Source organism: Hydractinia symbiolongicarpus, chromosome 15 (assembly GCF_029227915.1).
Source record: "Hydractinia symbiolongicarpus strain clone_291-10 chromosome 15, HSymV2.1, whole genome shotgun sequence".
Lineage (NCBI taxonomy): Eukaryota > Metazoa > Cnidaria > Hydrozoa > Anthoathecata > Hydractiniidae > Hydractinia > Hydractinia symbiolongicarpus.
In genome coordinates, this window is record NC_079889.1 from 188962 (window position 1) to 210903 (window position 21942).

At 33.8% G+C, this 21942-nt stretch overlaps 1 protein-coding gene across 2 annotated transcripts; it reads left to right on the forward strand.

Annotated features, from left to right (window-relative positions):
- LOC130629049 (low-density lipoprotein receptor-related protein 1B-like) lies at window positions 1-21364 on the forward strand. 2 transcript variants are annotated; one of them, XM_057442145.1, is made up of 25 exons: window positions 1-258; window positions 3192-3606; window positions 3927-4090; window positions 4779-5021; window positions 5385-5698; window positions 6181-6404; window positions 7103-7494; window positions 7800-7949; window positions 8071-8352; window positions 8679-8915; window positions 9223-9409; window positions 10093-10352; window positions 11047-11181; window positions 12028-12320; window positions 13062-13282; window positions 13707-14158; window positions 15159-15299; window positions 15621-15770; window positions 16464-16610; window positions 16900-17034; window positions 17302-17868; window positions 18481-18527; window positions 18892-18989; window positions 19527-19889; window positions 20604-21364. In XM_057442145.1, exons 1-25 carry the CDS (start codon window positions 201-203, stop codon window positions 21184-21186), a joined length of 6258 nt encoding a protein of 2085 aa, XP_057298128.1. In that variant the 5' UTR covers window positions 1-200; the 3' UTR covers window positions 21187-21364. The 2 variants fall into 2 exon arrangements, with proteins under 2 accessions (XP_057298128.1, XP_057298129.1); XM_057442146.1 differs by lacking the exon at window positions 8071-8352 and having other exon boundaries at window positions 3-258.
- Window positions 21365-21942: the final 578 nt, after the last annotated feature.

Below are 21942 nucleotides of genomic sequence, written 5' to 3' on the forward strand. Positions count from 1 at the left end.
AAAGCATTCTTTTGTGCCGTTGTGAATTGGTATTTATTAGATATAAATCGATATTAAAATGATTCTTTACTCGTGGCAATTATCTGTTTTTTTACCTAAACATAATCAAAATAAGTTACACAACATTTCCTAGATGACGAATTATTGAACTCTTAACGATGAGACGGACAAAGTGAAATTTGACTTTGATTTTGGAAATTATGAAGTGTGTTGGTATATTCCTGTTGTTAACAAGCTATTTGGTGGTAGCGACAGCAGGTATGTGAAGAGATGTAATATCAGTGGTGCAAATATTGAGAAGTCTGTCTAGGCAAAAAAGATTGATTTCAGTACATTTTGGGAGCTTAAACTTTTTTATGCAAGCCACTATCTCATGTACATTTAACCTACCAAAAAAAAAATATATATATGTTAAAATGGGCCTTTTCAACCTTGGTTTTCGACTTTAGTGACTTACACGAAAATCGAGCTAATGGCGGTGAAAAAGTTTATGATCACAAAAAAGCCATTTAAGTATTAAAATACTTAAAAGATATCATTTGTGCTTTCATATATAACAGAAAATGGCAGAAAAGTAGCTATGTCCTTCGAAATTTTACATGGAAACATATAAGTATATTGTATTTTGAGGTATTAATTACCATCTTAAAGCTAGTAACATTTTCACAAATACAGCTCCCCGTGTTGTTTCTGTTCCTTCGTCAAACCTTCTTTCGATTTTCTGATATATTTCACAGACCGTGGCTTATTTTACCGCCAATAAAATTACTAAAGAAAAATGATTCTTTTTTTCGTCTTCACGTCTATGTGGTTCTAAAGTGTGTATAATTTCTTGCACCTTGACCTTGGTCCGTTTATAACACGCTATTCTTCGGAAATTGAGGGGATCGAGCTTACTGAATCGTTTCCTAGCCCCTTTGAACAGTGTTTATCTGAGCCCAGGTTTTTTTTTCACTTGTCTTTTTTTATACTTAAAAATAAATGCTTTGAATAATTATTTGTATGCAAGTTTTTTTTTATAAAAACTTCAAATTTTAGTCTGAATGTCCTTTTTCCAAAGAATAGGAAAATCTATGTTTAAATATACGGCTGAAATATTATTGTAAATAATGAGTGATAATTCAACAGTTCGTGATTCTAGAATTACTATTTTTTGTTATTAATATTATCATGTTATATATATCTAAAAGAATATAGGTTGAGTATTTTCCTAATGTGTCTTTAATTTTTAAGGAGGTATATTTTAGGCCATGGAGGTGTATCTTAGGCTAAACGTTCTTATATACTAGCTAGCCTTCTATAAATGACAATGTATGCTGTTTTATAAAAATCAACCTTTATTGATGTAAAATAAATAAATAAATAATAAAATAGTTTTATTTAAAGTAGAAGATTTTATTTTAATTGAGAAAAACAAAACAAAAAAAAGCACAAAAACACAACGGCCATCATCTGACACAATGAAGGACATCAGCAAACTCATTACATTGAGATGACCAGACTTCGATGAATGTTATTGAAGGCTATTAACCGTATTGTAAAAAGATTTTGCTCAAACGAATTACTTTACTTCTGTTTTAATAGATTTTTAATACCGTCTTTAGTTTTTATAAACCTCTACCACCCACTAATATCAATATAGTATTATGACATGTCCCTTCAGGTTATCAACGGTTTCTTTTGAAGCATAGCTATACATATTTTCCCACACATATTTTCACAAGCTACACGGTTTACAAAGCGTCCAATGAAAAAAAATGAAAAAACGTGAGCTTCTTTCGTATTATCAAAAACATTTTAAAAGTATTTTGAGGACTTTAAGGAAAGGCTAAGCGTCTAAGATCGGTTAAGTGAGTCGTTCTTGCAAGAAAATGTAAATGTTAATTCTAACCTTCTCCCTAGGTTCTTTACCCCGGTTTTTCTCCAATATTTGAAAACAGGTCTAATGTAAACACTTAAAAAGAGCATGGGATGATGAAGTAAAGAAACAAAAATTTACAAATTTATTACCCGATGCTTTATTGAAACGTCTATATAAGTCTATTTTGTACTAAGCTGTTTAATTTTTTGATAATTTTTATTCTGGAAGATGTGTAGGATAAAAAATTATGGCTTTTATTTATTTTTCCATTACGAGAAGATGTGAAAAGTTTTAATTCCGTAACTAAAAAAGTAAAAAAGTTATCGCCTTGGACCTAGTTGTTGTAAATTATTTTCTTTCATTTCAATACAATTCCAAGTTTTATAATCATACCATTTGCCTTTTTTAGAGTTCTATGAAAGTGATAAAATTTCTCCCTCCTTCCCGCAAATCTACATAGACGTCTAGACAACCTTACCTTAGACAAGCTTACAAATAATTATTTTTATAATGAATTTGCTACTTTTTTATATTCATTCTCTAAAACATGAAAAAATTTCTTTAATTTTTTTTTTGCGGTAAAATAAGCTCCTGTGTGTAAAATATACTAAATATCTGTAAATCAAAAGTTTGTTTGGGCGACGGAACGAAGACAACACGTATTTGTTAAAAAAACATATGTTCATAGCTAGGTAATTAATGCCTCTAATAAGATTTTAAAACCATTGTTGTTGCTTCGACTGATTTTATACAATAAACTTTGTGTTTCTATGCAAAATTTCGAAGGTTATAGCTAGCTAGCTAGTTCCAAAAATTTAAAGTTTATCTTATTAGAAAACTTGAGTTAAAAGCAAGGTGAATGTTTAATCAAATAAATTATGGTTATCATGTCATTTGCAGTTATATTTGCATACCCAATATTATATTTCAGTTGATTTGAGATGTTATTTTGTCCGCAGTGATCATAAACTTTTCACTGCCATTAGCTCGACTTTCGTGTAAGTCGCTAAAGTCAAAACCCAACAGCCGTTTCGTAACCCCTTAAGGATAGCTAGATACGTTGTTACTAGCTATATACGAAATAAATGCAAGATATCTGCATAATTTGTGTTGCGTCCTAAATGGAGTTATTTAACCTTTCAGATGCTCACTGTATTGGAAAAAATAGAAATAAATGAAGATAACATTTAAACTACATATAAAAATTTATTTTACCAGTTTGAAAACTGGGGCAGGATTAGGATGGAAAATTACCCTTGCTAAAATATGCCTTGTATCAATGTTTCAGTACTACTTGCAAAAAGAAAACTACATGGAAACTTTCTTTTAGACCAATGCGTACAGCCATGCTTGTTTTTTATCAATGACACAGACATTGTTCGTCAAAGCAACATATTTAAGCCTGAAGTTTCATCCTTCACAAGCTTTCCCCTACCATTTAATCTATCAAGGAATATAAAAGCTTTTGATTTCCACGCTAAATCGAAAAGATTGTTTTGGTCTGACACAAAACAAATCTACTCATCCGGCTACGAAAAGGATAGCGATCTATTCTCATTTGATTTACAAGTCGGCGAAATAGCAGGACTAGCAGTTGATTGGATCTTTGATCTTGTTTTCTGGGCAGACATGGTATATCGATCTGTTGGTGTTTCAGATTTGTACGGTCGATATCAATCGATACTTTATGTAACTTCCACGGTTGGAATATGGCCGACTCAAATTGCGGCAACTGGAAAGAAAGGGTAGGTGGAAAAATAACGATATTTTTACTTGGCTTTTTTTGGGCAGCTTCACTTGAATTTTTTTCGCACAAATGTCTCAAAAGAAAACAATTCTGTTATTCTGAAGCAAACTTTGCACCGATGAAGGTGCGGGTATAAAAAATGGCTGAAAGTGCATTCCTAAAGTTGAATTAATACAACTTGTATTGTGAGTTAAATTTGGATTTCAGAATTACGCCCTAAAATTGTTTAAATAGATCTGTGACAAAGGATAGAAAGGATGATGAAGAAAAAAAGGATTTGACATAAATTTAGCTCTTTTCTCCTGACTTCGATTTTAGTTTAATCTTTACTGTCTGGCGTGGCAAGAATGTTGGATACCATGTCCGAAGTACAAATGTAGTTGAAGGATTAACGGAGACGAAATATACAGGATACACAGATCACGTGTTAAGCTTAGCTGTTGACACGAAAAATGAAAGAGTATACGTTGCAACAAGTGGAGGTTCGTTCACATGTTTTTAATTTCCATGGGGAATTACTTAGAGGCAGAGACCTGTTTTTTTGGCAATTCTATGACACTATAGTGTTTTCGTAGCTTGTTTGTGAGACACATGTGTTAGTTGCGAGTATCTAATAATCGCAGCTTAGAATGATTGCCATTTAAAGGTAAATAAACATTAGCAAAAATTCAACAGAAACACGAGGGAACAACTGAATACGACGGACGAAAACCTGGAGAACCTTTGGATTTTCCACGGACTCTCATTATTATTAATTTCCGTTGTCATCTGTCTGTCACATGGACCACTTTTGCGTTAAGAGTGCACAAAATAATTTTTGCCAAAACCGTAAATAATGCAACATATTTCTAATGATTCCCGTGGATTTGCCTTAGGGTTAAGAACTAGTCTATATTGCAATACCCGCCATTTGTCTATGAGTCAGTATGAAAACCGAGGGGCTTTTGTACTTAAAACGCCATGCGTTAAAATCGGTCAAAAATACCTGGTATTGCACTCGTCCGCTACGTAAAATCTTTGCAATTCCAAAACAAGCAGGTGATGCAAGAAGACTGTGATAATTCATCGTTTGCTCTTCCGTGTCCAATTTATGTAATCATGAAACATATGAAATTTTGCTATTCTTTTAGATACAAAGCAAATCGTCATTGACATTATTATAATTTTTAGGTCAACTTCGCAGTTTTAGCTACTTTGGTTCCAATGTAAAGGTCCAAAGCTTTCCTGGTATTAAAGGTGTAGCAGTTGGTTACAACAAATTGTTCCAACCTTATATTTACATCCTCAAATCTGATAAAAAGATATACAATGTGACGAGAACTGCAGAGAGAGTTTTAACAATGAATGTTCAAGCAATTGGTGACGCAGATATCCTGATGATATATCAAGATGCAATTCAACCAGTAACTACAGGTAGGGATTGTATTTCTATAAACTTCAGGGTTCACCAGCTTTACGTTGTAAAACACTTATTATTAACAATCTTATAGCCTTCATTAGTGACCTAGAGTTCAAGCTAGCAGGCTTTACTGTAAAGAAAATAACATTATACTTTTTGGTTAACTTGCAGTACCCTGCTGGTTATAAAAAAAAAGTTAATTAGCTACAATCCAAGCTTTAATGGTATGGAGGAATATTTTTGAATAACCATGGCGTATTACAGGCTTTCTCAGGACAAAACCATTCTGCTTATTTGTTCTGCAGTTGCAGATTCAAGTGCCAAAAAAAGCAAAGCAAGTACTTACTGAAAAATTTATATTTATTTACATTTACTAGACAACAAATGCTCAACTGCAGGCTGCTCACATTTATGCTTGCATGCTGCTTCATATACATCATTTGTTTGTGCGTGCCCAATTGGGTACAAATTAAATCCAGATAAACGAACATGCAGAACTGTAAAAGCAACTGGATCATTGGTAACTAAAACTGGAGATAATTTAGAGATTACAGAGTTTTATTCAAGTATTGGAGAATACAATAAAACGAAACTGCTTGCCTCCAAAAGCATGAATGAGTTTAACGTAACAGTAGATGAAATGGTTGCAACAAATGCAGATGTTTATTTTTTTAACAAGGAACGCAGTTGGGTAGGTGACTGATTAAAGCACTTTATTTAATACTGCCTTACCTTAAAGATGTTCTTCTTATCACGTGCGCAAGAAAAAGAAAAATAAGTGGTTGTCAATTATGCTTTAAAAAAAATTTTAGTCGAAGTTTAAAATTGCATTGTTAAGCAAGCATACACGATGTTAATTTTGCGCAGCAAATTCAAATGCTTTTATCTTTACCGCGCTTAGCAAGCAAAGACTTCTCTAAATTAAAGCTTTCTGGATGACTGAACACAAAACAAGAGAAGCATAAGTAAAAAAAGACATATTTGCGTAATATTTTAATCTCAAAGGCACAGTATTTGCAGAGCTGCTCTTTTTTAAGGAAATATAATACTGCAAATTACACCACTGATTTTTAGCTAGAAAAAGAGAAATGTGCGCATTCTCTCAGAAAAATGGATTTGTGTTTTATATTAGCTAAATTTATGCTTATCTACATATGCTATATTTAATTATAGCTATGTCAAATCAACTTAAAAACAGGAAGATTGCACCTTTTAAATCGAAATTTTGAGCACACAGCAGGAAAGCATCTGCAGTACGAATTTACTTCAAAGCTATTATATTTTGTGTGCTGCAGTAATAAAAAGATAATGGCGTCAATGTTAACTGGAGAAACAAAAACGATCTTAACCGCGGTAGATTTTGTCATATTGGACATGACAATTTCATCTAAAGACGGGTTAGCAATTACTTAACTTTTTATTGATGCACGTATTCTGAATGTTAGTGCACGAGAATAAAGGCGTGCTATAAAATCACGAAATTTATCCAAGGGCTACCGACTAGTCTTTTATAATAAATAGCAGTTGTCTGTTTTCGCGGTAGCTTTACGTCGAATTCTGGCAGGGTAATTTTATTATTTTGTGCTATTAAGGGGGATTTTCACAAAGCGAATTTAACGGCGAATTCGACGGCGAATTCGATGGCGAATTCGCTTTTTAATTTTTACGACAAAATAAATAAGGCGCCAAATTCATTGTTTACATTAGTTAACCGCGTTCTGATTGGTCAAAAACTAGCAGAGAAACCTTTAGCCGCTAAAAATTAGGAAATTCTACGTTGTAGCTAAAATATAAACATGTAATGTTAACACTTTATGATATATAACTCAGATAATAATACATATAATAACTGTTTTTTTATGGCAATACCTTCGAATATTGACCTCCGCCACGTATTTTTGACGTCGGTCAATATTCTTCGATATTGCCCTTTTAACAGTTATTATATGGTTATTAACAGACGGACCAAAATGCACGAAACATCGATGCGTCTGAAACGTTTGATGAGCGAGAAGACTCCAACCCGTGGATTATTTTCCTCACAAACGCCTTATGTTTAAGACTCAATATTTTCTTTTTTCATGTCGCATTTTAGTTTTATCGCCACAATAGAGAAGAGACAAACAATATATCGTTGTAGTTTCTACAAATTTGATGGTGGTAAAATAAAAACCTACTCGGTCGGTGCAAATCCTATATCTCATATTTCTTATGAAGAGAAATCTAAGAGGATATTTTGGTATGATAGTCACGCAAAAACAATTACCTCTTATATTCGATCTACAAACGTGAACAATGTTTATGTTAATAACGTGAACAGTGTTACAATGATGGCTATCAATGCAGGAACACTTTTCTGGATGACAAAATATAGAGACGTGTTCTCTGTTAGCCTTACCAATGCAAACCCCAATCGTCTGGAAGCGTTTGTGATGTTTTACAACAAACCAATAGAATTGGCAACTTCTCCTTTTATCCCAGAACCAGGTTTGTTTATTTTAACTTTTATTACAATCAAATATGGTAAATAAATACGTTTTAACTTATTTGAGCCCTTTCGATTTATTAAAAAGAATAAGAACAGAACATAACTACCAATGGATTGATCAAATCTCTAGGCAACAAACTTCCATCACTTGGTTTGTAATGGTGGCCAGTTCCAAATTTTGATAAGGATTTCCTGCGGTGTTGCAACTTTAAACCTCAACCATGTTAGCCCTTACTGGAGAAAAACTCGGTGTATTTTTGCACAAAAATATCATTTTCAGCAACATATTGCGCATTGTGTTTAGCTTCGAGTCCTTGTAATGTCAGTAACGGTGGCTGCAGTCATATGTGTTTAAGAGGAAGCAACCAAGTTTACAAGTGTTCATGTCCTGATGATATGGATATAGATAGTGTGAATAGCAAACTCTGTGTTTACAAAACTGCCACTAAAACAGGTAGGATGTAATTTTTGATACTAGTGTGAATACATTTACATCATTGACATATTAGGATCAAACTTAGCATATTTTCTCATTGTCAACAGTAACAAGGCACATGTCTCACTTTGTATTGCAGAAACTGTTTGTGAGCATTCCCAGTCGAAGCAACTGACGTGCCAGCCAGGATATTACATTCACATCTCTCATGCTATGTATGGTCGTCTCACTTCAACTATTTGCGCCAAAGTCTCGCGAAATAATTGCATTTCCTCAAAATCTTTATCTGTGACACAAGCAAAATGCCAATATAAACAAACATGCACTGTGACAGCTACAAATAACTGGTATGGGGATCCTTGTACAAACATACAAAAGTATTTACAAGTTCGTTATCAATGTGTTAGAAATATGGGAAAAGGTACTGTTAAGATTTTCACTGCAAATAAACATTCACATAGACAAACACAAACACATACAAACGAACCAATACAGGCACGCATATGCACTCCATTATAGATCCATACACCCCACCTTTTAATACCATGCATTCCTAAAGGTCACCAAATCATTTTAAAAGGGATGATCGTAAAAGTGAATCTAGACAAATCAGAAAATATTTATTTCGTTAACTTTTCAATTTTTGTGAGAACAAATTGTCTTGTTCCTCTGGACAATGGTAAAATAATAGCTGGTATTAGTGATTACTGCTATAGGAATTATTCTTCTTTTTTATTACCTTTATAGCTTCCATTTGTCGTCCACCTTGTTTGTACTACTCGCAAGAAACAAAAATCAGCAGAGTTCCTTTAAGTGAAGATGGAACGAAACGCAATAGTGAACCTGTCGTTATATTTGACATTGGTCGTAAAATCAATTCATTCGCTGTTCACCACAAGAAAAATATTCTCTTCTGGTCAGGGCAAAATAAAATATATCGCTCGAAATCTAACGGCCAAGATATGCAAATTCTAAATGACAAAGGTGCGTCACATCGAATAGTAAATATGTACTATATATAGACAAACTTCTAGAAAAGACTAGAGTTAGTGAAAATTTTGACTTGCATATGGTCTTGATTATTGTCTTAAATGAAATTTCTCTTCCTGCAATGTCATCAGTAATAAGTATTATCATTTGAAACGGTGTTCTAAAAATTTAAGTCTTTTGCCATTTCAACAGTCAGGATAGATTTGAATTATGTAAATATATTGGTCGCAGATGTATCTCAACTGATCATACTGTACACAACTGCTAACAAAAAATACATAGTTAAGTATTATTTTTGCAGATGTGTTTAATCCAAGTGGTATTGTTGTTGACGATGTCAATGATGTGATCTATTGGACAGACAGTGTGCAGCATACAATATCGGTAATGTCATTAGATGGATTGCACTCCACAAGATTGATAACCGACAAAATGAATGTAGTTAATTCACCAACATCCATTGTGATAGAACTTGCTTACTCTGGAGGGTACGTGTGCAGTTTCATGTTGTGATTAACTAAAGTTGAATTGTTTTTTTTGTTCTTTTAACCTACTTTTGCCACAAATTCGTCAATGTGAAGTAGCTGAATCGAAACACTGCACAATACCCTTCTCCACCCTTTTTAACCTTAATCTAAAAGGTAGCATTATGCCCGTATATTATTTAAGCTAAATAATTTTTTTGCGGTAACGTTGCGTAACAATGCCAATTCAGTACGCATATTTTAGTCACTTTTAACTTGCAAGTGGGTGAAACTGTGAAGTGTCTTTTTATTTTTTAAGTGTCGAATTTTTGCAGATAATAAAGAATAATTGACTTCTCCCGTACGTTATCAGGTTGAATGAAAAATACATCGTGGTTCAATATTTTATATACGAGTGGGTAATCCCGATTAAACTTCTAATTTTAATCAATAAAAAATCATATTAGCTATATTAAAAGTTACATTTAATTGTATTGATTTTTCTAGAAAAAGTTACCTTGCGTGCAATATTGAAAGGAAACTTCTTTCTAATTTTATTGTTCCACGTGCTAACTATTCGCGCAACCTGTCTCATGGCGATGAAGTTTTTTTGGATATTTGCGTAAAAACTGTACTGCAGAACCATTTGAAGACTTCAACGCTGATAAAAAATTACAATTACATGATGTAAGTTTTTGCTTACTTAGGTTACTTTTCTGGATTAACAACAAAACACCGACACCTTCGATTGGTTCATCGACGCTGACAGGAGCAAATATTAAAGTATATAAAATTGCCACCTCGTCACAACCAAGAGATTTGAACATCGACACTACACAGAGGATGCTCTACTGGCTGAGCAACAAAGGAGTGGAACGCATGTCCTATTTTGGAACATCTAAAAAAACCTTTGTTAATCCAACAGGAATGTCTTTTGCAAATAGTCTCACAGTTTCAGCCACTAAGGGTATGTTATGATCCCATACGCAGTTATAAACGTGTTTTAGATTTTTTCAGCCGGGGATTTTAAGAAGCTTCAGAATGTCCATTGATAATTAACACTTCGTATTGCCTCAAAATAAGCACAAATACTTTTTAGCACATTGGAGGATAACTTGGATAAAATAATTGGATCATGACCTTCAGATTAAAGAGGCTAAACAGGTGTAACAAACTCAGGAGTAATTCTTAAAAACGTAAAATTACTTCATGAGTACAAAAAGGCTAAAATATTACTTTGAAATAGTTGCTGAAGGTATCTGCAGAAAAAAAGCTGTCTATTTTTTTTTTTTTTGCTCATTAATTTTTTTTCAAACATAAGATCCTTATATTTTAGAGATAAAAACGGAACTGAAATTAGAAACTTCAATTACCTAAGGGGTCCGAGTAAAAAACTTGTACAGACGACAAAGAATTACTTCTCTGTATAACATAAAATACTTTACTTTCTTTAGGAAAGTTTTATTAACGCTCTGTTACGCCATAATAAATTATCACCCACTTCTTCATCATTTGTTTCACAAACACATTAAAAAACTTTAGCTTTGAAATATCTACAATTTGGAGAAACATCAGCTTTTGTTCGACTATGTTTTTTTCTATACAAACGTTCAAGCTGCAGGCATGTTATTACAGTAATAGCGTTGTTATTTTCTCTGCAGGATTATTCTACCGTGCAAGAAGAAATGGTTTAGCAATAGAGAGATTTAAACCAAGTTTTGCCAAGCTGAATGATACTACAGTTCCTGGAATGACTGCTGGAACAAGGATAAGACTAATCGTCAATACACCAACGCGTATGTTAACTAGCCTTATCCATTTGTTTTGAGTGTCATGTTTATTTCGCATGCCTTAAATTTATGATAGAAGGGAAATCATAAAGAATTGGAATTGTTTATGTTAAAACGCCAAATTCAAAACATTCGCTGTTTTTTTTTCTAACTTTTTGGCAAATTTATTAAATACTCTTTTTCTAAACATTCTCTGCTCAGCATGCTAACTGAGATAATACTTTCACTGTTCATTTAAGTAGATCGTACTTGATAACACTTACACAGGTTTTAGATAAAATATACTGTGTAGGAATGTTGGAAATGAAATTAAAGAAAAAGTTAAAAACATTAAAAAAATATACTCATCTTGAAGTTTTGCTGGAATGGATTCATTTCTTTGTTAACTCATATAAATTTCTATTCTATCATGTAAAATGTCTTTTCTCAGATTTTATTTAAAGAGTATATTTTTAGGATGTTTTAACTTTTTTTCTAATTTCATATTGAATATTCTTATACAGTATATTCTATAAGATATATTATAATAAGGTATATTATAATAGGTAATATTTTTAGTTCTAGCTGTCTCTTTGTCAGGTAAATTAGGCTGCTTGACAACAGCATCTTGGGGGTGATTTTTTTGAGATTGTGCAAAGAATATATCAGATGATTTTTACCCAAACGTTAAAAATAATCATGGTTAAACGAAAAAACACGTGTAAGTGATTCAAATTAAAAACAGCTGATCAGGAAGCCAGGGAAGAAATCTGATGAAGTGAATGTTCGTTGACATTCTTAACATTCATGAATTTATTAAGCTGCAACGACGCAGTATAATCTAATTATAATCTGATCAAGTATTACCTTTAGTTCCTTCATATTGCTCGTCATCAAAATGTCCAAATGGAGTATGTCTTAATGGAGGGGCATGCAAATGCGATATTGGCTTTCAATTGGTTAACCGCGTATGTAAGCCATCTGTAGCTACCAATGAAGCACTTATTCTTAAAGGAGAGAGGTTCTATCACCATATATATTTCCAGAACGGTATAAAAAGAAAGACATTGCTAAATAATGGTTTTCTTGGAAAGTTTAATCCTAAAACATTTGACGTGGATTGGAGAAATGACAGGATATATTGGTATGATGGAAATGCTCATGCTGTAAGACTTACTGTTCTTCTAGCAGCTTTCTTATTTTGACTGTTTCGTGCTTTCTTCTGCTTTCTTCCTGATACCACGCAAGTCATAGAGCAAGTTTTATTTATATTTTGCAGTGAATATTTTTTTCTTCCTTTATATAAATGCTATAGATAATTTGTTTTCAATCTGATTTTTTTGGATTAGTAGTGTTTTAAAACAAAGTGTAAACACGGATACACTAGAGTATTAAATGCTACCCCCATTTTTCATTTTTGTTTTTCTCTCAATCCTTGCCGTGTTTATTTACCCCCTCCATTTCTAGCGATATAGGGTCGAGCAAAGTATTTAGTTCTTCCGGAACGTTTAGAATATTCACTTTTGCCTGTAACCAAACTGAAACAGCATATTAGTGAAAAGTTCTGAAGACCTCGCATTTCTATCCAAGATTTTATACTTCAGTACAACTTTCACCCTATTTGTTTGGCACTCTGGAGCACGGAGATTTTTTACAAAAATTTTGAGCAATAACTTTTTTATTCTCTTTTGTAGCATGCAAAAAATCATTTGTTTGTTTATTCTTTTCCTTTTTTTTTCTATTTACTCACTTCAAGGTAATATTTCCTTCAAGTTGCTTTGTTTTAGAAGGATTTTTCGCCTCATGCTGCTCAAAATGAAAAGCGTGTAGCTTGTTGTCGCTTTGAAGTAGCAGGTTAAAAAGCAGAACCTGGGTATGAGTTTTGGAAATTCAATTCTTTTTTCTAGATCATGACAATGTTTTTTAATGCTAGCAATACAAAAGTACTTATAAAAGTTCCCAGCTACATACATAACATCAACAGCGTTCAGTATGAGTATAAAAGGAATGAGATATACTGGATAGAAGATGGTGCAATCTATAAATGTTTGGCAAATAATGGATCAAACATAATTGCATTATATTCTTCAGTGAACATAAATCAATTACGCCTGGCTTCTAAAAAAAGGTGAGAATTCTTTGATTAGAGTTTGTAAACAATTCTTTTAAACCCTTAGACTTCCAACTCCTTACAACAAGGCCGAAGTACCAACATGCCGTCTAATAGCTATAATTCGTAGTCACCTCACTTTGAAATATCAAATAAGGGGGTACAGGAAAGACAATTTATTTCCCATACGATAGTGCTGAATTTCACGAACGTTGAAGTAGTAGGTGGCCAGAAAGCGGGTTCAGAAAATCAAGAGTGTTTTTAAAAAATACTGCAGTGTGTAAGGCTCACGAATAAAAGGTATTCCTCTATATTGCTTTGAGCAGGCCACGCCTGATACGCATTTTAATTTACCTTGCATTTAGCAGACAGATAAGATGATGTATTAGCTAGAAAGCCTTCACTGTAATAGCAATTTGTCGACGCTAATCTTTTTACTTAGATATGTATTCTATGTGCACGTAAACAAAACGACCAACGCGAACTCAATATATCGTGGGACATTCACACAGGCTATAGAAATTGTTATCCATAAATCCGAAGCGTCAATTAAAGAATTAACAGTGGATGAATACGGTGAACGTTTGTATTGGTTATCGAGCGACAAGTTGAAATCTTCTAACTACGATGGTTCAGACACCATTATAATTTTGTCTCAAACTCGATATATATCTGCTTCTAAGCAGTTCGTAAAGAACGGAAACTTATTGGATGAGGCTTTTGGGTTGCAAGTCGTCAAGCATGATATTTATTGGTACGCTAGAAATGAGAAAAGAATGTACAAAACAAATAAACAGATAGCTAATATTTTCTCTGTTGTCGATGGCATCTCTGCTGATGATACTGAGAGATTTGAAATGGTAATGAAGAAACCGGATGTTATAAATGCAAACAGTGAGTCTCTATAGTAATAGCTGTATTCTGTGCGTTCAAAATGGCTGCCCGCAACTACATTCCAAGTTACCTGTCGAGCAAATAAAATGCTGACGGGCGACCCTTAAGATTTATCACAGGTTTTACTAAAGTAAAGTAAAGATTACGGAACACTTTCTGCTTTTAGGGGGCTCCCTTGCACAGCTTTATCCGGACAAAATCCTAAGCCTTTTGTGAATGTAAGCTCGCATGTCCCTTGTGCTTATGTTTTTTCTTGTCCATGGTAGTGTCTATTATTAACATTGCATAGTGAGGAAGAACACAACCTATATGAAAAAACTACCTATATTAAAACACACCCTATATGAAAACACAACCCATATGAAAACACTACCTATATGAAAACACAACCTATATGAAAACACATCCTATATAAAAAGCACTACCTATGTGAGAACACTACCTATATAAAACGCACTACCTATGTGAGAACACTACCTATATAAAAAGCACTACCTATGTGAGAACACTACCTATATAAAAAGCACTACCTATGTGAGAAAACTACCTATATAAAAAGCACTACCTATGTGAGAACACTACCTATATAAAAAGCACTACCTATGTGAGAACACTACCTGTATAAAAAGCACTACCTATATGAGAACACTACCTATATGAAAATACTACCTATATGAAAACACAACCTATATGAAAACTCTACTTTTTTCCGTAAAAACGCAAGAGACGTTTTTACGGAAAGTTGTCATTTAATGTTAGTCATTTGTGAACGTTATAAAGTTTTACACGTTACGAAAACTATTCAAACTATTTTTTTTTAACGCCATTGCGATGATGCTGCCCGAGGGTAACACGGAACCCCTTTTGAACTGTTTTGATGCCAATGTGACGTCAGTCAACGGTTTCGTCTCTCATCAAATTTGGGCTGCCGGATATATTTAATTGAAAATATATTTTAGTAGAATATTAACTTTAAAGTGTTTTTTCATTGATTTTATAGTTAACTTCATTAAATACACCTATTCGTACGCCTCCCCAACTTCAACGAATCGTTGTTCTACCTCAAATACTTGCAACTATGGAAGATCGCCACCCTCACCACCACCTTGTGCCCCCGGTTACGTTTCACAACAGCGAACAGGTAGAATAGTATGTTCCAGTCATTGTAAAAGACATAGTTTTGTCAAGTGAACACAAAATATCAAAATAAACGTTTTAAGGCCACTACAGGTGGCTTAAAACTGATCTGTTATACTTCGCGATTGGACTTAAAATGTCTTTTCAAGATCATGATGTCGGTCATTTTTCAAAAAAAATAATATTATTTTAAAACAAAACGTGAAAGATCTGTAGGTGTATTAGCGCCCTCATTATATGAGAAATTAGGTGATTAACAAATGGGATACTTGAGCAAAATAATAAGAGGTAGCTATATTGTAAAACATGTTTTTTATTACTTTAGAGGTGTGTGCCAAATGTGACATCCCTTTGGGTGAATCCTTTGTATGTCAATGCGAAAACTGGGCATCATGTAATCACCGGTGGTCATCTGATGTCACATGTCCTTATGGTACACCATTTTTAAGAATGAAGTCAAGAGAATGTTCAACAAGTAAGTCAACTCCATATACAGTGGCTCCATTTTTAATATCATATATAAGCAAGTTATCATAAAAAATTAACCTTCCTTAACGTTGTCAAAATTTCAGCGCAAATTCTTTTAGTTAAGCGAGATACAAAGCCATCATTGTCTATTTCGGTACAGTAACGAGCAATTGGGATCAATTATTTCAACATTGAGGGTTTGCCTAACGAATAATGAAGTACGATATCGTGATTGCCTACGAAATTTCGGAATGGCCCTTTGTCTACAGTCGTTATTAGAAATGCAGTATATTTATTTTAACCTTGTAGGAGTTTTTTAAGGAAAGGTTAGCCGTGACTTTTATAAATGGGTAGCTTGGACAACAGATTTCTTCAGTTCTGTATCTTTTACAACCTATGAGTAATTTAAAGTAACGCGTGGCGCGTGGCCTAGAGGTTATGGAGTTTGATAATCCCAATGTCTGTGGTTCAGTCCACAGCGCGGGCAAGTTTAGCAAGTGCCTTTACTACAGCTAGGTTAACCCATGCCATCTGGGGTAAAATGGGTAGGCAACGTCGGTGTATGCTTAATATATACATTCAGAACACGCGACCCACGTTGACAACGTGTTTCCAACACTGAAATGGCTATATCCTTTCGCAATAATAATAATTGGCATTCTATTTTTTAGTTTTGAATATTTTTCTTCTCATTTTATAGCAATACGGTCTGGCTATTGTCCCGCTTACGACTGTGGCTTGGACTTGTATGACGATAACTGTGTTCTGGATAATGATTGTGCTATGACGTCGCACAAATGCTGTCCAACAAAGTGCGGAAGAAAATGTTTGAAAAAGACAAGTATTGGTATGCAAATATACTTCTAAACGGTTTTATTGAAAATCTAGATCCAATGTTTTATAACATTTGACATTCTAAATTAAAAAAGGTTGATCCATGCTCTCTCTGTAGCCTTTTATGCCGACGGGGTGTCATATTATAAATGTGTACCTGTTTTCAATGATCTTGTGAGTATTAATGCTTTAGACTTTACAAAAATCTTCAAATGGTGACGTGTGTTCTATAATAAAGGATATCTTAAAAACAATTGCGGCAAAAAAAATTATAAATTGGATTAATGTTTTATTCCTGTTAGATAAATCACCCTGTAATGTAAACAACGGAGGCTGCAGCCACACCTGTGTCACGACGGAGTACAATACCGGTATGTGTCAGTGCCCATATGACATGTATCTGAACCAAGATGGATTGACATGTCGATATGAGACAGGTAGGTCATGGCAACTCCACAACAACTTTGTTTGGAATGTTATTAGTTGTTTGCCAACAAGCCTTGTTTGATCTTTCATTGATCCTTATAAATTAACGCTTGGGATGTTATTTTAATGGGGATATACCTGTAGTTGGTCTTCAATCAACAGTTACATGACAAACATGAACCTCTTGGGTACATAAAAATTATAGGAATTAAGTTACTGAAAAGACGATCAGTTCCTCGTTTGAAAAAAATTATTTTGTAAAAATTTCGTTTATTTAGGTTACTGCGACAACAATCCGTGTTTTAGTTCGACATGTGTAGATCATGTTGATCACTACAGCTGCATATGCAACAATACCTTCAATGAAGATCATTGTCAATATGGTTTCTGTAACAGCAACCCTTGTCAAAACGGTGGGAGTTGTGAAGAGCTTCTCGAAGGAGGTGGATATAATTGTTATTGCTTTCCTCCTTATCAAGGCAAAAATTGTGAAAGTGAAGATGTTTGCTACAGTAACGTGTGTGTTGGCAATTCAACATGTCTTCCTAAATCTAACGGAGTTGACTCTTACACATGTCAATGTGAGTCATTTCGTACGGGTACATACTGTGAGAAAGTAGCGTACTGTGGTAATTCTCCTTGTTTAAACGGAGGTAGTTGCTCGGAAGATACCAATGGTTTTAATTGTCAGTGCGCAAGAGATTTTGTTGGGAAAACATGCTCGGATCTGCATCCATGTTTCAAATCTCCTTGTTTAAATGGTGGTAAATGCGCTTTTAAAGGGGAAAGTTACCAATGTTTATGTGAAGGTTATTATGCTGGTGAAAATTGTCAAGTTTATTATGGTAAGTACGCACTAACGTATAAAAGACAATTTTCTTTGAGGACTACAATTTTGTAAAAACCATGCTTCCTTCGTTAAGCTAGGCAATATATTTACATTGTTAAACCAAATGAAGTTCTTTTATCTCGTAATGGCAATTGTGTTTCCTACTAAAAAAGCTACAAGTTCATAAAAAATAATGGATTAAAATGTATGCGTGTGTTTTAACTAATCGTGTTGCTAAGGATTGGGGCTAAGATTTGATTAAAAACCTAAAAAATTGGTAACAACCGGTCAAAGTAAAGATTTAGAAAGTTAAGCAATGAAAGGCGTAAATCTAGATAATCTAAGTCTTCGAGTACGCAATAACACTAAATGCAAAAAACAGAATAATCTTTAAAACCTAAATATTATGTATAGCAACTTTTATAGCAACGAGACTTAACTCAAGGTTTGCCTTATCAACCGAGACTGAAAAGCAGTTTAATTATGAAAACATTCTGTCTATACCAAAGCAGTAACTAGGTTGATGGTCTTCTTATGACAATCTGAAAACAGATGGTGGTATATGCGGAACGAAACGTACATACCAATGCAGAAAGAAAATTAATTTCTAAAAACCTTTCTTATTTAGGAGATAACATTGCTGCAACTACAATGAAAGAAAAATCAGGAAAACAGGTAACAGGAAGATTTTTTATCAACAAAATATATGAAACGAGCTGTGAATTTGTAGCCGAAAAATGGTAGCGAATCGGTTCGCAGAAAATACTCTTATCAAAAGATTTAAATACTTTTTGTCAACCTATTTTTTAGCTCGTGGAGTTATTGTTCTGTTTACAAAATAAAAATTCTAACACATCTGAACTTTAGGTTTTTGCATTTTGCGTCAGTTGAGTCTTATGCACAGACTACGTTCTTTCTCTTACGTAAGACTTACCGCAGTATTTTTTGCAGCCGCTTATTTATTTTGCTTTTTATTTATAATGACTGCAAAATGTTTTACAAATGAAGAAGCTATCGATATATTATTTTATATTTGCAGATTACTGCAAGGAGTTTTAAAGAAACAATGGCGGAGTCTTATACGCAATATTGCTCGACCAACGACTGTGCTACTGGCGCAGTTCTGCCATCAGCAAGGTAAATGTTTGAAATTATAAAGTATCAAATCAACTAACGGCTCTCACTAAACTGTCACGCTATTTATGTACAGACCAAAGCTATACAATAATAATAATATAAATAATAAGCAGTTGAGTAAAAAATATTGTAAATACAGTCTGAATGGCAAGGATATTTTTGTCTTTGATGTAAAAGCCCTAAAGAAACTTAGATTAGCCAAGCCACTATCTATCAACACAAATAGCAGTATACGTTGTTTTTATAGGAAACTATTCTTATATCAAATTAATAGCTAGCTCTTAAAGTTTCTTTAATCTTTGGACTAGTTAGCATTTTTCTTTTCAAAGTCTTTCCCTAGGGATGATTATAACATCTTCCTCAACTAATTGTAAGAATTAGTTAGAAACAAGTTTCCTATTTCAGAAATAGACATAGAATGTAGTAGTAAAAGTTTCTTAATTTTAAAGATTCTACATGTAGGTTTCTTATAAACATGTTTCTTATTAAAAAAAACATGTAAATTACAACTTCAACTTCAACCTTTCTATCTTTTAGAAAACGGCGAGCTACTGAGAATTTAGTATTTAAACCAAAACACATTATTGTAGTGGTAGGCTACCCAAAGGTTGTTGGTCAAGGAGAAGTTCAAATCCTGTATTCAGTTCTAATGCCGGTTGAAGAAGCGTTAGAATCTAAACTAATCAACGTTGAGGATTTAGTAAAGGGTATGGATTCATCAAGTTCCATTGTGCAATCCAGATTAGGAGCTGACGTTGTTAAAACATCGAAGTACATCCAACCAACTGCTAAACCAGATTCTGATAACAACCAGGTGGTCATTATTGGTGCTGCTGTGGGAGGTGGAGTTGTGACCTTAGTGGTGTTGATTATAACCATTGGTTGTTGCGTTGTTAAGAGGTAAAAAATTTACAATAGAGAATTCCTCAATGAATTTATGATTGTAGTATGAATAACAGTGAGAGCATGTCATTATCTTCTTTTATTTTGAAGACGGGAATGAGAGGAACTAAATAAATTGAGGATAATGATTGCCTACGTCTTTCCAATATCTTTTGGGGTTGGGAGTTTTTAACAAAAGATACGTGACTACAAACCTTGCAGATTTTTTCCCACTTTAGTATTCGTAAAAGTTTTGTCCCACTGCTATTAATCGATTAGTGTCTAAAATGCACCTTTAAGAATTAACTGCTGGATAGATAAGAATTATCGAATTGGAAGTATCCTTTTTTATAGAGATTTAAAAGAATAAAATATTAAATGATAAATTTTCCTTTTCCGAATTTATTAAAACTGTATTATCTAAAATACTGAATAATCGTCTCCTTGTTAACAATTGGCAACCCCTCTCCCCTTCTCATAAGTAGTTTTTAATCTAGTTTCCACACCTTTATCTTCAGATTTACTTTACTTGCTTCCTTTTAGGATGCCAAAATTGATAGTTCATGTAAGAATTTCCCAACATGAGTTAGCTCTGATCAAATTATGTTTCTTTATGCTTTATGTTTATCGTAAAATTATTGTAATAACTTTAAACAAGGAATTTAGATCTGATATGTATTCTATGCCTGTAAAAATGTATCGTGGTTTAACATAATTAACATATATTTTTAGAAGACAGAGTACGAACAAGGATGTTCATATCACGATGACGAACCCACTGGGTGGCACCTCTGTGTATCACGGAAAACTACACAGCAAACAACGAACATCAATAGACTCCCGATACACGCAGTCAACACATTTTGGGTTTCCATCGGCTACTAGATCCACAATAGGTGCCGCACCACCGCCACCAGATTATCCCAGAGGAGCAGGAGCTACCGGAGAGGTTCTTTATGAAGGCATAGATAACTATAACGCGAAATATAACGAAGTTTTTTACTTGGAATCTCAAGATTTCAAAGCTGCAAGTGAGAGTAACAACAACAGCAATCCGTACGCAGGGCTGGCACAAAAAAGGGAAGGAAATTATGCAGGTTTAAATTCAACAGAGGAGAGCTATATGGGATTACAGCCAACTTATATCACACCGAACTTAAATGAACGCGATGGGAACGGTAGATTAAAGGAAGATTTTTTAGCAGCTGAAAGAGAGAAGTCCCGCAAATCAAGTACTAATTATACCACTGAGGATTACACTACATTTGAAGAACAATGTGGAACAGATAATTACATGACATTAGAGAATAGCTAAATAACCTCCAGCGTCTCTTTCACTTATAAACTTTAGACTTAAGCATTGCCCAAGCGCACTACACCCCAATCCAAGGGTTAATTGTAAGAAGTTTTGAACGGATTGAGCGCACATAGTGGCATTTCAGTTCATGTAATTTTGTAAATAACTTTACCTTATGTTATGCTTTACTTTTAAATTTGTGTACTTTCTTCCCAGTACTAAAATCGCTCTTTGCTTATTTTGCGGGCGAAAGCTCTCGCAGTTAATTAACGGAGGGTGTTCTTTACGGAAGAAACTTCTACAGATATCAAGGTTAAATTACAGCTGAGATATTTTTTACGCGAACGTTTTTGGGGAAGCTTCTCCCGCTTCATTAGTTCACGGCAATATGCCATACAACTAACGGAATGAATTTGTTATCATGCAAACGAAAAGAAGAATTTTTGAAATTTGAAATCTAACTACTGAGAGCACGTTTATTCAGAATGTAAAATTCAGAATGCGCGTGCGCAAAGTATTTTGTAATTTTAACAAGATAGTAGACAACGTCGCATGCCTGACAAATATTGTTTTACAAATTGTATGCTCTACTGATTTTGAACAAAGGCTGACTGAATTTCCCGCGTACAGGCGGAACTGAATAACCGTGAGAGGTAACAGAGTATTATGAGGAACATTCGAACATCTACAAAAAGAAAATTCACAAATTTTGCAATTATTTGAAAAATTTCCGCAAGAATAGTTTTCTCTTTTCATCCGCGAAATTTAATTAAA

Coding starts and splice junctions, on each gene's coding strand:
- LOC130629049 (XM_057442145.1), top strand. CDS start 201: ATGAAGTGTGTTGGTATATTCCTGTTGTTAACAAGCTATTTGGTGGTA. Junction 8,353..8,678: donor TGTTAGAAATATGGGAAAAG/GTACTGTTAAGA, acceptor TTACCTTTATAG/CTTCCATTTGTCGTCCACCT. Junction 10,353..11,046: donor CACAGTTTCAGCCACTAAGG/GTATGTTATGAT, acceptor TTTTCTCTGCAG/GATTATTCTACCGTGCAAGA.